General features: G+C 44.6%; 1 protein-coding gene across 1 annotated transcript in view; it reads right to left on the bottom strand.

Annotated features, from left to right (window-relative positions):
- LOC140628098 (amine oxidase [flavin-containing] A) overlaps positions 1-15,118 on the bottom strand; it is a 70,089-nt gene extending 54,971 nt beyond the window's left edge. Inside the window, exon 1 of the mRNA XM_072816958.1 lies at positions 13,560-15,118. Within this exon, the coding sequence (XP_072673059.1) occupies positions 13,560-15,072 (1,513 nt within the window). The 5' untranslated portion in view covers positions 15,073-15,118. The remainder of the gene's footprint in view (positions 1-13,559) is intronic.
- Positions 15,119-15,536: the final 418 nt, after the last annotated feature.

The following is a 15,536-nucleotide window of genomic DNA, read 5'->3' on the forward strand; positions in this document are numbered from 1 at the left end:
TATTTCAAGCTACCAATGAGGTATCACTGAGTGTGGAATTGGAAAGAGGCTTTTCCAGCCAGTAGAAGCAAGCTCCCATATGCACTGTTAGAAGTATAAACACTTGGCCTCAGATCTGTGATGAGAGTGATAAAGTCAGGGAGGCAAGAGTGTGTATTAAATCAGCAGGTGAAAAAAATAAAATAAAAATAAAAATAAAAAAAATAAATCAGCAAGTGTATGAGATTCATTGGCTTGTAAGGAATGAAGGACAGCCCTGGAAAGGTGTCCTAGACTCTCAGGTGTCCTTGTGTCTAAAGTCTATGGTTCTCCCATGGGTCCATTTAAGGGAAGAGGTCTAAGTGAGCACTGGCAAAATCTACCATTCCTTGCATCTGCACGGAGAGCTGTTCCTCTCCCAAATCATGGCAAATCCAACTCCTTAGAAGGAAAAGAACTCAGGACTCCCAAATGTCCTGTGGTTTTCTATGAGAGTAGAGAGCCCGGAGAAGCTACACTGGCAAAGAGTTTGATAAGGACTTATTGTGTAAATAAGGATCCAAAGGATCCAATCACTTGCAAAATGCAAAAAAAAAAAAAAAAAAAAAAAAGAAAAAAGAAAAAGAAAAAGAAAAGAAAAGAAAAAAAAGAAAAAAGAAAAAAATCTGAAAAACAGGAAAATCAGAGGATCAGGGCACAAGCAAATCTTTAATCACTTCGCAATTAAATATTTTAAATAAGAATGATTTTAAAACAATGCAATTCCTTTTCTGATTTTTCTTCCATCATTTAGGTTTCACTTAAACTAAACTAAAATAGGTTAAAGGATGTATTAGGCTTTTAAAAAAGCAAGCAAGTCTGCTAAAGGCTCACCTCATTTGAGAGTTCAGGCAATTGGTTTCTTTTGTTTGTTTTTTATATAATGCTACTAAGAAATCACGTTCAATCTGAAATACTATACAGAATATAGAAGCAAAATACTTGGCTCATCTTTTCTTTTCTTCTTTTTGTTAATGCTGGTTATTAGATCAGGAGGGCCTGGATGAATGATGTATGCAGGCAGCAGCGGCGCTGCTATGGCAACCTCAAACCAAGCTCCAGCTTCTTAAAGCCACTGCCCGTGGAAACTGGGTTCCCATGGAATCTGCACTGCTTCCAATGTCCTGAGATGGCTAACCTCCCCATTGAAACAGTACAGGGAATGATTTAACCCACATAGCGCACCTGGAGAAGGAATTAATAATCTCCGCAGTGAAGCCTTCGAAGAAATGATCCTTCACTTGTTACTGCGACACCTAGTTTCACGCTTACCCCTGCCTCCTCGACATTGCCAAGGGCCCTTCTCACACTTCCCTTCTTCAAGTACATTCATATTCTTCTATTTTAGGAAAAAAGAAATCCATCCATTTGACTCAAGCTACCCTTTCCAGTTCGATTTCTGATTTTCCTTCTACAACAAGTGATGTGGTATCTCCACTCCAGAACACACCTTGAAACGTAGCATATTCCTCATGAAAAATTTCCAGTGACCTCAGTGTTCAATAAATACAGGGAAGTGTTTTAATCTTCTGTCCCACTCTGTCCCTGTCAGCCTGTTCGATTTTTTTTCTTAGCACTCAGCACCACCTGGCACCAGACATACAGTGTTTATGTTACCTGCACTAGAAGGAAGCCCTCAAGAAAGTGGGGTCATTGACTTGATGCATCTCAAGCTCAATACATCTAAAACAGGACACTTGATACTTCCCCACAACTCATTCCTCCCCTGGCCCTTTGCACCTTAGTAAATGGCACCACCATTCAGTCAGATGCTCAGGTCAAAACTCTTGAAGCCGTTTCTGACTCTTCTCTGTTGTCATATACCTCATCCCTTCAAGTAGCAAGTCCTCTTAGCTGTAGCCTCAGAATTTGTTCTGAATCTTCCTGCTTCCCCCTGCCACGACAGCCACTCTTGTCCAAGCCATAGCGGCCTTTTGCGCTCGTCCAAGGCACCATGACCCCTTGCCCAGAGAGCTGACTCTTAACTAGTGTGTTATGACCTTTTTGAGAACAGAAAAGTGCTGTACATATTTGCATCCCTAGAACAGGTCCTGCCATGTTGTGGGTGCTTAAATGCTTGTTGCAATGAATAGAATAACCAAATACCGAGAAAACAAAACCATGCTCACCTGGATGAGGGCAACAGGGAAGTTTCTAATGCTTAGATTATATTTATCTTGAGCAACTAAGAAAAACTGATAGGGAAAAGGCACTGCATCATTTTAACCTTTATGGCTACCTAAGTCAGCAGCGTCTGTACTACTAGTACATTTTTCTCTGGTCTCTGATCCAGTATTATACTTTTTAGCAAAAGAGAACAGAGTATCAATACACACAAACTTGTCCCTGATACATAGAACCATTCATATCTATCTATCCATCCCTATATCCATCAGTATTTTGTGCTTCCTTTCAAAGAAATAATTCTCTGCTTTTACAAATGCCAAATTTTCTAATCCCTTTGATAAGCTAAAAAGACAGTGCTGTCTCAAATGACAAACAGATGAAAGCTAACAATTAACTTCAATTTGCCCTGAATTCGACAGACTGGTTGTCTAGACAGTCCTAATTTATTTGATTATAGTTCAGCATTCATCTTCACTTTAGATAAATGGATCTCACCCAAGTTGGGGAATGCAATTACTCCTTAATTCATGATCCTCCCCATTCTTTCACTGAAACTTTAAAAATACACCAAGGAGGGTGGGGGAGCGGAGCTCCTGGGTAGCTCAGTCGGTTAAGCGTCTACCTTTGGCTCAGGTCATGATCCCCAGGTCCTGGGATTGAGTTCCGCATCAGGATCCCTGCTCTGTGGGGAGTCTGCTTCTCCCTCTCCTCGCTCATGCTTTCTCTCTCAAATAAATTAATAAATTTTTAAAAAATACACCAAGGGCCCTCCACACTGCTGGCCCTAGATTCTGCACACTAGGATGCTGTGTGGTTTAAAGCAATAAATTCCAAATGTTTTAGGAATACTAGTATTCAAGATGCTCATGGGGAAAGTGTTGGTGTTCATGGCCGTTGTGACAAATGCCATTTCTTCTGAGAAATGTATGGCACACACTGGCATATTAAAGGATCTTTCTAAGTCCTGTAGTGAAGAGACCTGTTCAACTCAGCATTTCTCCGCCTTTTGCCTTTTCAAAAAAACTACTCCTCAAAACACACTTTGGGAAAGCTGGTTTCATCTCTTCTAAGATTGATCAAATATTGACAGTAATAAACTCTCCTGGGCAGGGACCCAGGTGAACAATGCTTAGAGCACAAGATAAGAGCTCTGAAGCACAACTGTAGTGCAGCTACAGCTTATTCTCGGCTGGCTCTCCTAGTACTTCCTCTTAATTCCTAAAAGTGACATTTTTCTTCAACTTTGGCATTTATCACCACCTAGGAATGCATCGAGTGTGCATCACATATTAAGTTTTTCAAGTTAACTTTCTATTATTCAGCAATGTGATATCTGGTCAACAGAGTTCTTGCCTAACTGCATGTCTGGACTCTTGGACTCCAGACTCCGAGGACAATAAAAAGTATAGTCAAACAACAGCTCATACTGAAGGTTTAGAAGTTACGTTCCCAAAGCAGGAAAACACCAATTTTGCTCAAACCACACAGTGAGCTCTCAATCAATGGATATTTATCAAATGAATGAATGAATGAACGAATGAATGAACAAGTACAAGCAGGCATGTGGGAAAAAGGTCTGGAATTTAAGACATGGCTCAAAGCAAACCCATTTAATCTGGACATTTCAAGGTCATCTTTGATATGTCTACTATACTTCAATTTAAAACAATGTTGCTAATTTTAAAAACAAAAGAAATGATTTACTGATAAAGGGAGAAAGAAAGAAAGCAAGCTTTTTTTTAATTGCATTTTAGAATCTATCCAAAACCCACAGTACTTCTGTCAAGTATTACTTCCTCCATGAAATCCTTTGTTTGTCTGTCATTTCCTGCTTTCTTTGTCAAGCCACCACTGAACACCCCCCCCCCAAACCAACCTCAAATACCAAAAGCATTGGAGATTTCTAGTAGGAATGGCACGGAAGGTTCCTGGGCCTCATAGGGTCACTGGAGAGACAAGTGGACTCTCAGAGAAACTAGAGAATTTAACTCTTGTACTTGGGTCCAAATTTTGTCAAGTGCCTTCAATGACCGAGAATTGTAAACCATGACAAATGTAGTATTTAATATCAGTGGCTTCATTCCAATACCTAAAATCTGTAAATACCAATCTTGGAAAATTATTTTAAAAAATCATATCAACCACCACAGCCTTCCATTTTCTTCACCTGTGTTGTCTATCTGAATTCTCTCTTTCCAAAACATGTCCGGTTCCTTGCACAATTTATCATGCACTTAATACAGGAGATGCATGTGCCTTATTTTTCAGCCTAGATGTCTTGACTGTCTTTATCATTGTCTGTTTACATATTCATTACTTGTAACTGTCTAGTGACCTAGTGAATCCTTTGAATTCTTATTTGTTGCCATTTCTACGAAGTTTCAGTCTCAGCCCCAAATATTTATACTACAGAGACAGTAACACTGAAGACGTTTCCATAACATCTGATGCTGGCCCGGGGCAAGGGGAAAAATTCTGTGAGTAAAAATATGCATTTTTTTTTTTTGGTGGAAAGGTTCAATAGCTTTCAACAGATATTCAAAGGGACATATGATCCAAAAGGTTAAGAACTGCTGATGGACTACTCAAACAATTGCTACACATTATCCTAAACACACCAGGTATGGACTTATCAAAAAAGGAAATAAATTCTTCATATGAAAGTCATCTGGCCTTAATGGAGTATCCCATATTTTTAAGTATGAATGTCCATGAAGCAGTAACATGTAGTGTAATATATTCTAGAATATGAATTACTGTGAAAAATAGTCATTAGGTTTTAGAGCATCAAGTGTCAAAGTAAAGCAAAAATAAAGTTTACTGCAGTTCTAAGAATAAGCCTATACAGCAAGCCCAGTGAGGCAGGGTATAGAAGCAGCAGTGCTGGTGGTCAACATTGTAGGAGTCCAAGTCAAGCTATGCTGCTAAGAACTTTGTGGCATTTGGTAATTCACTTGATCCTTCTGAGCCTCTGCATTGGTCCCTGTGAGCCCTTACAGGTTACAATTCTGTGACCTTTGAACATGGTTAATATGTAATAAACTCAACTCTCAAAGCTTATCATTTGATTTTTATGTTCTTATTGACACTTTTCCCTAATCAATTGATTAATTATTGCTATAAAGTGGGGTTTTATTTACTTTGGCTTAGCAACAACTACAAAGGGGCTTTTATTTTTTTAAAGGATTTTGTTTATTTATTCATGAGAGACACGGGGGGGGGGGGTGCAGACACACAGGCAGAGGGAGGAGCAGGATCCATTCAGGGAGCCCGATGTGGGACTCGATCCCAGGACTCCAGGATCACGCCCTGGGCCGAAGGCAGGCGCTAAACCACTGAGCCACTCAGGGATCCCATATAAAAGGGCTTATAAACGAAGGCTCAGAGAATTCACGGGCAAGGCGAATGAACCTGTGTAAGAAAGCCGCAGACTCTGACTTAACTTAATGTAGGATGTCAATATGAGACATTTCCAGAATACAAAATGGAAGGAAAAACATGTTGGGGGGAGGGTCCCAAGAGAGAAAGCTGAAGAGACAGCAGGAAGACTACTAATTACTGAAAGAGATGCTGGAAGACACATCACAGAGAACATAATCCAACGTACCCAATCTCTGATTTTATAGATGACAAAACCATAGTTTAGAGATTTTAAGTTGCGCTGGGGAAGCCTGGCTGGTTGTCAGTGGAGCATGCAACTCTTGACCTTGGGGTCGTGAGTTCGAGCCCCACAATGGGTGTAGAAATTACTTTAAAAAATTTGTTTCAGGGATCCCTGGGTGGCGCAGCGGTTTGGCGCCTGCCTTTGGCCCAGGGCGTGATCCTGGAAACCCGGGATCGAATCCCACGTCGGGCTCCCAGCATGGAGCCTGCTTCTCCCTCTGCTTGTGTCTCTGCCTCTCTCTCTCTCTCTCTGTGTGACTATCATAAATAAATAAAAATTTATTAAAAAAAAATTTGTTTCAATATTTAAAAAAAATTTTAAACTGCCCTAATTTATAATGCCAAATGACAACATAATAAGGAACGGATCATCCGGAAAAGAATACAAATCCCTGGCAAAACTATAAAATATTTTTTACCATAAAGGCAAAAAAAAGTCCTAACAATCAATTTGTCTCAAACCTTATGAGAGTGAAAAATGTGACTAAAGTTCTTTTGGCTTATTTTGTGCAGTTCTGATCACTCAAACCTAACAGAAAGGAGCTGTCATTACAAAATCTACCCATCTTGTACATGCAAGCATAGTCCTCAAACAAGTGCTGACTGGATAGCTATACTTTTGCAAACCCCTGTGTGTGCTGTAAAACTACAACAGGACCTCAGTCTTCCTGGGTACACCTGAATCCAAATACTGGCAAGATTGCTTATATATAAAATAAGTATATGTCACACCTGCACAAAGATTGTATGACCCATATACGCCAATAACAAGCTTCTACCTTTCTCTTTCTCCATTATGAGTCTCTGTGGTACAATTATACTATAGTTATACTATACTTACATAATTAGACTGTACTTTGACCTGTTGTTAAATATATTTTTCACACTGAGAATTATGTATTGAGTCAAATTAATTAGTATTGGCTAAATGTGAAAATGGCCCATTAAATGTCAGCTAAAGCCCAAATCTCATTCAACCATGAAGATACCAAAAAAATCAGAACCCAAATATTCTTGTTGTCTTTGTTCAACATCAAAAAGGTTTCTAAAGTGAAGGCATCCTGGTTTGAGAAAAAAAAATACAGGGATGCCTGGGTGGCTCAGCGGTTGAGCGTCTGTCTTTGGCCCAGGGAGTGATCCCAGAGACCTGGGATCAAGTCCCGCCTTGGGCTCCCAGCATAGAGCCTGCTTCTCCCTCTGTCTGTGTCTCTGCCTATCTCTCTCTCTCAGGAATTAATAAAACCTAAAAAAAAAAGAGAGAGAGAGAGAAAATACAGAACAGAGGCAAAGAAGTGTCCTAAAAAGCAGAACATTAATGCCTCTTCTGCACTGAACCTCAGAATACCTAAATAACTAAGGCGCCAAAAATAAGCAGCATTTTTAAAACGTTTTTCTTTATCATTACAGAACCACAAGTGTGTGCCGCCAAGTTCTGGGTTAAAATGCCAAAAATGCTTTCAGCAGAAATGAATCTTCAGGCAAAAAGGGAAATTGTGGTATGTTGTGAACTCAATTGTTGGAATTCAGAACATCAGTCAATCTTCTTGCAAAATAGCTTTTCTGTCTCAGAGGATGAAAAGGATTCAATCTCCACTGATTTTATACAGCACCAAGTCTGAGTGGCTGGTGCTCTCAGTTCTTTCAGTAGAGCTTAGCTTGTGGATAAAAATATGGGGGAGTTCCGCTACCTAGACGCTAGTTAGAAGTATCTCTTTCCACATGGCACTAAAAAATTGCAAAAACGATGGAAAAATGCTCTTACTACCCAGGACTATCCAGTATTATGATTGAACTGTTTTCACTTAGAAACTTATCTTACAAGGTCCCAGCACCTCATTCACATTCATAACAATAATATTTTTCTCACGGTATGAATATCAATTATTCTCTTAGTTGATTACTTCTTCCAAGAGGATGGGGTACCTTATAGGCAGGGAAACGACTTACTCATCATGCCTTTTTCCCCGTGATCTAGCTACTGCCTGGCATATGGTAGAGGCTCTCAAAGGTCTTGAATGAGTCCAGGTACCAGAGCCATCTCTGCTCATAATGAGATGCTTTGAGAGGCAGAGCATTCTGCTTCCTTAGGTGTTTTCAAACCTACAGCCAGATCTTCACCAAGGAGATGCCGTTGAGAGGATTAAAATCTTAGGTGACTGGATGGGACTGCCTTGCAAAAACCCCTTTGGCCCAAAGACCCTGAAGTATACATTTCCCCCTGAGGTGTGCTTTTTTTCCCCTTTACTTTTCTTTTCCTTTTTTTCCTCCCCCTAGAGAGGGCCAATTTCTAAATTCTCGGTTCAGGGCAGATTTTAAAATCGTATGCCATTGGGTTTCTGTCATTTGTTATATCTTTGTCAGCATCTATGGTCAATGATTGAATTGCTATAGTTTTAATATAACATCAAGAATTAGACACAGAAAGTGTGGATTGCTAGATAGAGATGACAAGAACTAACAGAAAAATCAAGGGTAGCCTGAGTGATTAAGGAAAGGGTCATCAGGGGCACCTGGGTGGCTCAGATCATAAGGCATCTACATTCGGCTCAGGTCATGGTGTCGGGGTCCTGGGATTGAGTCCCACGTTGGGCTCCCTGCTCAGAGGGGAGTCTGCTTCTCCCTCTCCCTCTGCCACACTGTCCCACTCCCCACTCTTCACGTCCCACCCTCCCCACCCCAGCTCATGTGTGTTCTCTCTCTCCCAAATGAATAAAATATTTTTTAAAAAGATCATTAATCAGGTGTTGAAGAATGGATAAAATGTAAACAAACGGTCAGAGAGAAGCACTCCCATGTTAAGACAGAAGAAAACAAGGAAGAAGTGAAGGGACAAAATAAACATGGTGTGGCACTGATGACAAGACAGCAGTGTGACTCCAAGCTGGGGGGAGTGGGGGACACTACTCGTCCAACAGAGTAGGGCTAGATAATTGGGGGTATGGACGGAAGCTCAAGGGGCTGCTAACAGACCAGTGAAGGAAGGTCTTGGGCAGAAGAAGATGGTGATGAAATAAGTGTTTTAAAAAATCAAGTCTTGGGGCACCTGGGTGGCTCAGTGGTTAAGCATCTGCCTTCTGCTCAGGGTGTGTTCCCAGGGTCCTGGGACCAAGTCCCGCATCAGGCTCCCTGCGAGGAGCCTGCTTCTCCCTCTGCCTGTGTCTCTGCCTCTCTCTATGTGTCTCTCATGAATAAATAAAATCTTTAAAAAAATCAAGTCTGGTTATGGGATGAATAAGCCACAGGGATGAAAGGTACAGCATATGGAATATATAATCAATACTACTGTGATAGCAGCATAACAGGACACATGGTAGCTACCCTTGTGGTGAGCACAGAATAACATACAGAGTTATCCAATCGCTGCATTGTATATCTGAAACGAAGGTAACATTATGTGTCAACTATGCTCAAATTGAAAAAAAAAATCGGCTCTAGAGAACACTGCAGGATGGACATGAAGGGAGAACCCAAAGTAAAGGGAGGCCACTGGAAAGGAGGTCATAACTTGGTGAGCCAAAGGGGCCCGGGGTCACTGGGAATGGAGAAAAAAAAGAGCCCAAACGAGGAATTACAAGGATCTGTTGACTGGATGTAAAGGATGGTAGTGCCAAGAATGGAGCCAAGGAAGTAAGGAAAACAAGTTGGGTTGGAGGGCAACGAAGCTTTTGGACATGGTGAATACAAAGAACAGAACGTTAAAGTGTGAAATATCCAGGAGCAGAGGAGCTATAGAACAGCATCTCGGAGAAAGAAACTCTGAGATCCAAACTCGAAACTTAAGAGCTTTCTATTGGGATCCCTGGGTGGCGCAGCGGTTTGGCGCCTGCCTTTGGCCCAGGGTGTGATCCTGGAGACCCGGGTTCGAATCCCACGTCGGGCTCCCGGTGCATGGAGCCTGCTTCTCCCTCTGCCTGTGTCTCTGCCTCTCTCTCTCTGTGACTATCATAAATAAATTTTAAAAAAAATTAAAAAAAAGAAACTTAAGAGCTTTCTATTGATAAAGGAACTCTGAAGTCCCAGAATGAGAAAAAAGAGGGGGAAAAGCGTCTAAGAGCACAACAGTGATCAACAACTGAACCTCGAGGCCACTTGAAACCTCGAAGTTCACAAGAATATGGGCACAATGAAAAGAACAGAAAAGGAGCCATCAGTGTGGAATAAAGATTCAGGATCCAACTGTCATAGAATGGAAAAAGTTTCAAGGGGCACCTGGGTGGCTCAGTGGTTGAGCGTCTGCCTTTGGCTCAGGTCATGATCCCGGGGTCTTGGGATCAAGTCCTGCATCGAGTCCTCTGCCTATGTCTCTACCTCTCTCTGTTCTCTCATGAATAAATAAATAAAATATTTTTTTAAAAAAGAAGTTTCGGGGATCCCTGGGTGGCTCAGCGGTTTAGTGCCCGCCTTTGGCCCAGGGTGTGATCCTGGAGTCCCGGGATCGAGTCCCACATTGGGCTCCTGGCATGGAGCCTGCTTCTCCCTCCTCCTGTTTCTCTGCCTCTCTCTCTCTATGTCTATCATGAATAAATAAATAAATAAATCTTAAAGAAAAAAAAAGCAGTTTCAAGAAGGACTTGGTGATAGATGATGGATGACAGGTTAAGAACCAGAGCATGTTAAAGATATTATATTACTTAAAAATGAGCAGGGGGTTTCCCCCTCTCCACTGACACACTATACACAATTATGTAATTGACTAGTGAACAGAAAAGGGGGGTTTGTGGCTCTGTTTTATGTTTTTTTTTAAAGATTATTTATTTTGGAGAGAGAGATCGAGAGCGCACACGGGTGTCTGCACGATTGGAGGAGGGGCAGAGGGAAAGGTTTAAGCAGACTCCCCACTGAGGATGATGCCCCACTCAGGACTTGATCTCAGGACCTGTGAAATTATGACCTGAGCCGAAACTAAGAGTCAGATGCATAACCCCCTGAGCTACCCAGGTGCCCCTGTTTTAGAGGGGTTTTGGGTTGTTTTGTTTTTTTGGTTAAGATTTTATTTATTCACGAGAGACACAGAAAAAGGCAGAGACATAGGCAGAGAGAGAAGCAGGCTCCTCGCAGGGAGCCCGATGCAGGACTTGATCCCCAGACCAGGATCCCGGCCTTAGCTGAAGCAGACGCTCAAGTGCTGAGCCACCCAGGCGTCTCTATGGGGTTTTTTAATGACAAGAGGGAAGTATATTAAGATGCTGCCATTTTCTGTGCAGCCAAGATAGTTATCAAAAATGAAAGACATTTCTGTTACTATGGATTGATCTTGAGGAATACTATTTGGAATTTGTACTCTTCTGGGAGCTACTTTGTCATATAAAAGGAATGCCCCTGCAGATGTTGGATATTGGCCATATATTAAAAGTGTTTGGATAGTATAGTGTTTGGATATATATGCAAGTTGCAACAAAAGTTAGAAGAAATACCCTAAAGCATTTAAAACTGATATAGGGATTAAGTAGCTCACGGCACTTTGATGAGCACATGCAAAGATAATGTGTTTCTGGTCCTCAAGAACCCTTGAGAAGTAATGCCTCTCACCTGCTCATGAAATACCCAGTTTTGTGCAGGGTTTATCCTGAGCCAGACTTGCATCTACTTTTAATTTTAGTTGTGAAGTGTCTGGGAAAGCACCATAGCCAAAATGCAATGTTTTGGTCAGTTTTGGTGTTAAAATCTCTCAAATCTGAGTGATAGAGATGATTTTAGAGGAAGATCCACTGTCACTAATAGCTGGCTGCTGGAACAGATATGTGAACTACTGTGCAAGAAAGGCCTTCTACTTCTCCCCAAATGAAACAAATAAATTAATAATTCATAGTGATAATAGATCCAGGTTTCAAGGGGTCTGAAGATAATATAATCTGGGTGCCTTCCTTAAGAAAAAAGAATGCAAAATTACCAATACAGGACACAGTATAAAGCTATTTATTCAGAATGACAAGCAGAAGGCACCTGCAACTGTAAGCCATAAAGCATGAGGGTTGCAAGCTACACAGTAAATCCACCTCTGCTCACCACCAACCACTGGGAATAAGGTTTGGAAAGGGAGAAAGAGCAGGTAATCAGGCAGAGGGAAAATAAAAGACAAAACACTCCTTAAGGAATACTGGAGCACTGAACAAGAACAGAAAAAGACAAAATCCCAGAAAGAACCCCAAATTGTGAAGTATGGATGGTATGGAGATGGGAGGAAGAGAGAGAACTAATCTATTTATTTATATTACGCTATGGGAACATTTATTTCCCAGTGATCCACAATCACATTCCTTCTAGGAGGCTTGCATGGGAGGATTAGGTTTTGGGAAACACCAATTCTCTTCATTGCAGGTACTCAGCAAGTGTTTGTTGAATGAATGGATGAATGAATGAATGGAAACAAGAGAAATATACTTCTTTTTCTTACTCTCCGCCAGGATCTGCTCTCGTCCGATGCTCCGACATACATGTATGTTTTTGCTGGCACTGGCTGGAGTTTCAAAGTAACAGCTCAGGCCAACCTCTTCTCTGGTGATTCAGACTGTTGATCCTCAAAAGACTAAGTCAAAAGCTATCTCCACTCAAAATTAATTTTTAAGCATTATCAGAGTCCCACCACCACCAAATTATACATAGAAATGGCTACTGTGGGGCCATCCTACTTCATCCCTTCCACTTTCTTTCTCCCTCTTTCTAAATCAGATCCTGCAGATATATTTCAGAAATTAACACCCTCCCAGGTCTTGGGCAGATTCATGTGGGATTCTAGCTAGGGCTGAAACACCATTCCTAAATTTGAAAGTTTAGCAGTTATGACAGCCTAAGTGACAATTTAATATATCAATCATGATTGATTTACTATATCAATCATAATTGATAAGGTTTCCAGGAAGATACTGGCAAGCCTCACACACTTGGTCAGCTGCAAGCCTAAGACAGGGGCCAGGAGAACCCAGGCTCACCAGCTCCACACAGGACAGGATTTGGTCCCAGGGAGCTCTTATGGAAGGACACAGCAGGGCATTCTCTGAGGGGCTATGGACCTCTGCTTCAAAAGTGATTCGCTTTGGGCAATAAATGCCTACACATTCCTGCAAGTTCTAAAACACAGGAGGCGTAGGTTAAAAATGAGAGCCCCCCGTCTCTCCTTTAAAAAAAAAATCTTTTACTAAACGATTCTTACTTTGTCTTCACTTACCAAATTTTCTAAGGAAAAGTGCTTGGAGAAAAGCAGGACCAGAATAACACTATTACTACCTCGACACTACAAAAATCCCAACACTGATGTTCTGTTTAGGGCAAAGAAACGCGAAGTCAGTGAGCCAAAGCAGCCACCTTAGGGATTAGAAGTGAAGGTCTTAAATGGAAAAAAATCGTTCAGCCACTTTCTGGATAAGTGGTTTGACCTCTGGAAAGTTATTGAAAGTCTCTAGACCTCAGTTACTTGGTTTTGTAAAGTGGGAGCAAATATAATACCCATCTCACCGGACTGCAGAGGACTGAGAAAATGCAAGTAAAGCACTGAATATAACTGCACAGTGAGAGCTAATTAAATGCTAGTATTTAATAGTACTAGTAGTACTATTATTGTTCTACCCCCCCCCCCCCAGTTCCCACCACCAGCCAAACCGGCCCAACCCCCCACTGTCGTCTTGCAGGATCCGGGGCCGGGTACTGTTGCACTCCAGCACGCACGACAGACCCCCAAATGCCGCGGCGCTACTGCAGGCTCCCCACCCCGGGCCGGCCAGGGCCCCCAGGTTGCCACTATGGTCCACACTGACCTGAGATGCCGCCTCCTATCACGACTACGTCAAACATGTGGCCCTCGATACTCGTCTTCTCTCTACTCGCCATGGTCTGGTAGAGACTCTCGCTGGGCGTAGGTACAGGAGTGGAGGCGGCCAAGGGCGGGGCGGACCCTTCTACAGACTCTGGGGGGGAGTCCGGGGGCGGAGCTGATTCTTCCGTCCACACCCCGGCGGAGCCCCGGACGGAGGGCGGGGCGGTCCCTGGTACTGCTTCTCCAGGGGAGCCCGGGGGCGGAGCCGATCCTTCCACGGATGTTCGGGGGGTACCTGGCACTGAGGGCTGGGTGGACTCTTGTGTCACTTGGGAGGAGTTCAGAAGCGTAAGATATTTTTGTACCGAATCCCAGGGGAAGCCGGACATTGAGGGCAGGATGGACCCTTTTCCCGACGCTCCGGAGGAGCTTGAGAGCAGGACCGATCCTTGAGGCGAACCTTGGAGGGAGCTGACCTCTGAGGGCTCGGCGGACCCTTGCACCCACACTTGGGAGTACTCTGAGGAAGGTGCAGGTCCTGACAGCGAATTCCGGGCGGAGCTGAGCACGGAGGGTGGGGCGGACCCTTGTATCGACACTCGGGAGTACTCTGAGGAGGGTGCAGATCCTGACAGCGAACTCCGGGCGGAGCTGAGCACGGAGGGCGGGGCGGACCCTGGTATCGACACTCGGGAGGAGTCCGAGGGCAGGGCCGATCCGTGCACTGATAGTCGGGAGGAGCCGGGTACTGAGAACTGCCGGGACCCTTGCAGTGACACTAGGGGGGGGTTATTGGGTGTAGGTGGTCCTTGCACCGAGCTCGGGGGGGAGCCGATCACTGAGAGCACGGCGAACCCGTGTGCTGACAACTGGGAAGTGTTACTGGGTGGAGGTGGTGCTGGCATCGATACCCGGAGGAAGTCGGGCACCGTGGGCGGGACAGACCCTTGCGCTGACTCTCCGGAAGAGTTGGTGGTTGTAGGACGTCCTGGTACTGCTACTCGGGGGTACTCGAGCCCTGCGGATGGGGTGGAGTCAGCTGTCGACACTCGGGGGGAGCCTGAGGGTGGGACAGATCCTTGTACCGGGACCCCGGGGAGGTCGGCGTCCGGGTTGGAGGCCGGAGCGGCCCCCTCCGCGGTGGGCGGGCGGGTGGCAGACATGGAGATCTGGTGGTTCAGGCCAGGTGGGGCGCCAAAGCCCCAAAGGCCGATCTTAGAGTCTGTGTGAGTCCTCGGGTCGGGAATGTAGCCGAGTTGGGCCGGCACGCTGGAGCTCTTCTGGTGTTCCGAGTCCTCTACGGATGCATTTGACTGGAAGCTGGAAAACGGACTGGACAAGGTGCGCCACTCTGAATGGATGCTGGACCCGGACGCGGAGAATGTGGCCGCGCCCAAGTTGGAGTGCGGGTCCGAGATCCGGGAAGCTGTGCCCCCTGCTCCAGGGGCAAGCTCCGCCTCGCCGCCCTTCCCGCGGCCGCTGCCTGGGGCGGGGGCCGAGCTGTGTGAGCTCATAGTTCTCCAGCGCGGGGGGCGTCAGGTGACGTCCTACGTCCGCCCCTCCCAGCCTCACCGGGTCGGGGCCCAGCGCGCTCCCAACCGCCCCCGGGAGCCCCGGTTGACCGCAGCTTGGCTCCGCCTACTTCGCCTACCCCGAGTGGCGGCCGCGTGGGGGTTTCAGCCCATGCCTTAACTGACAGAGGACTGAGCCAGGTGGCCGAGGAAGCGGGTACTGAAGGGACCGGGCCGGCAGGGTCACAGGGCCACGCCACACAACGGTAGGCTCCTTTGTGACGTCACGAGGGGCCGGGAGAGGTCTGCGCAGCCGCGGACCCCCTCCCTGGGGAGAGGGCGGGGTGAAGTGGGGACCGCCACTTGGGGCCTACTTGGCCATTGTTGGTCCTCGGTGGGGTTGTCCGAGCTGAGGTGCTTGACCCAAACGAAGCAAGTAGGCGAGAAAATCAAGAACTCAGATATTA

This window comes from Canis lupus, chromosome X (assembly GCF_048164855.1).
Source record: "Canis lupus baileyi chromosome X, mCanLup2.hap1, whole genome shotgun sequence".
In the NCBI taxonomy this organism is placed as follows: Eukaryota; Metazoa; Chordata; class Mammalia; order Carnivora; family Canidae; genus Canis; species Canis lupus.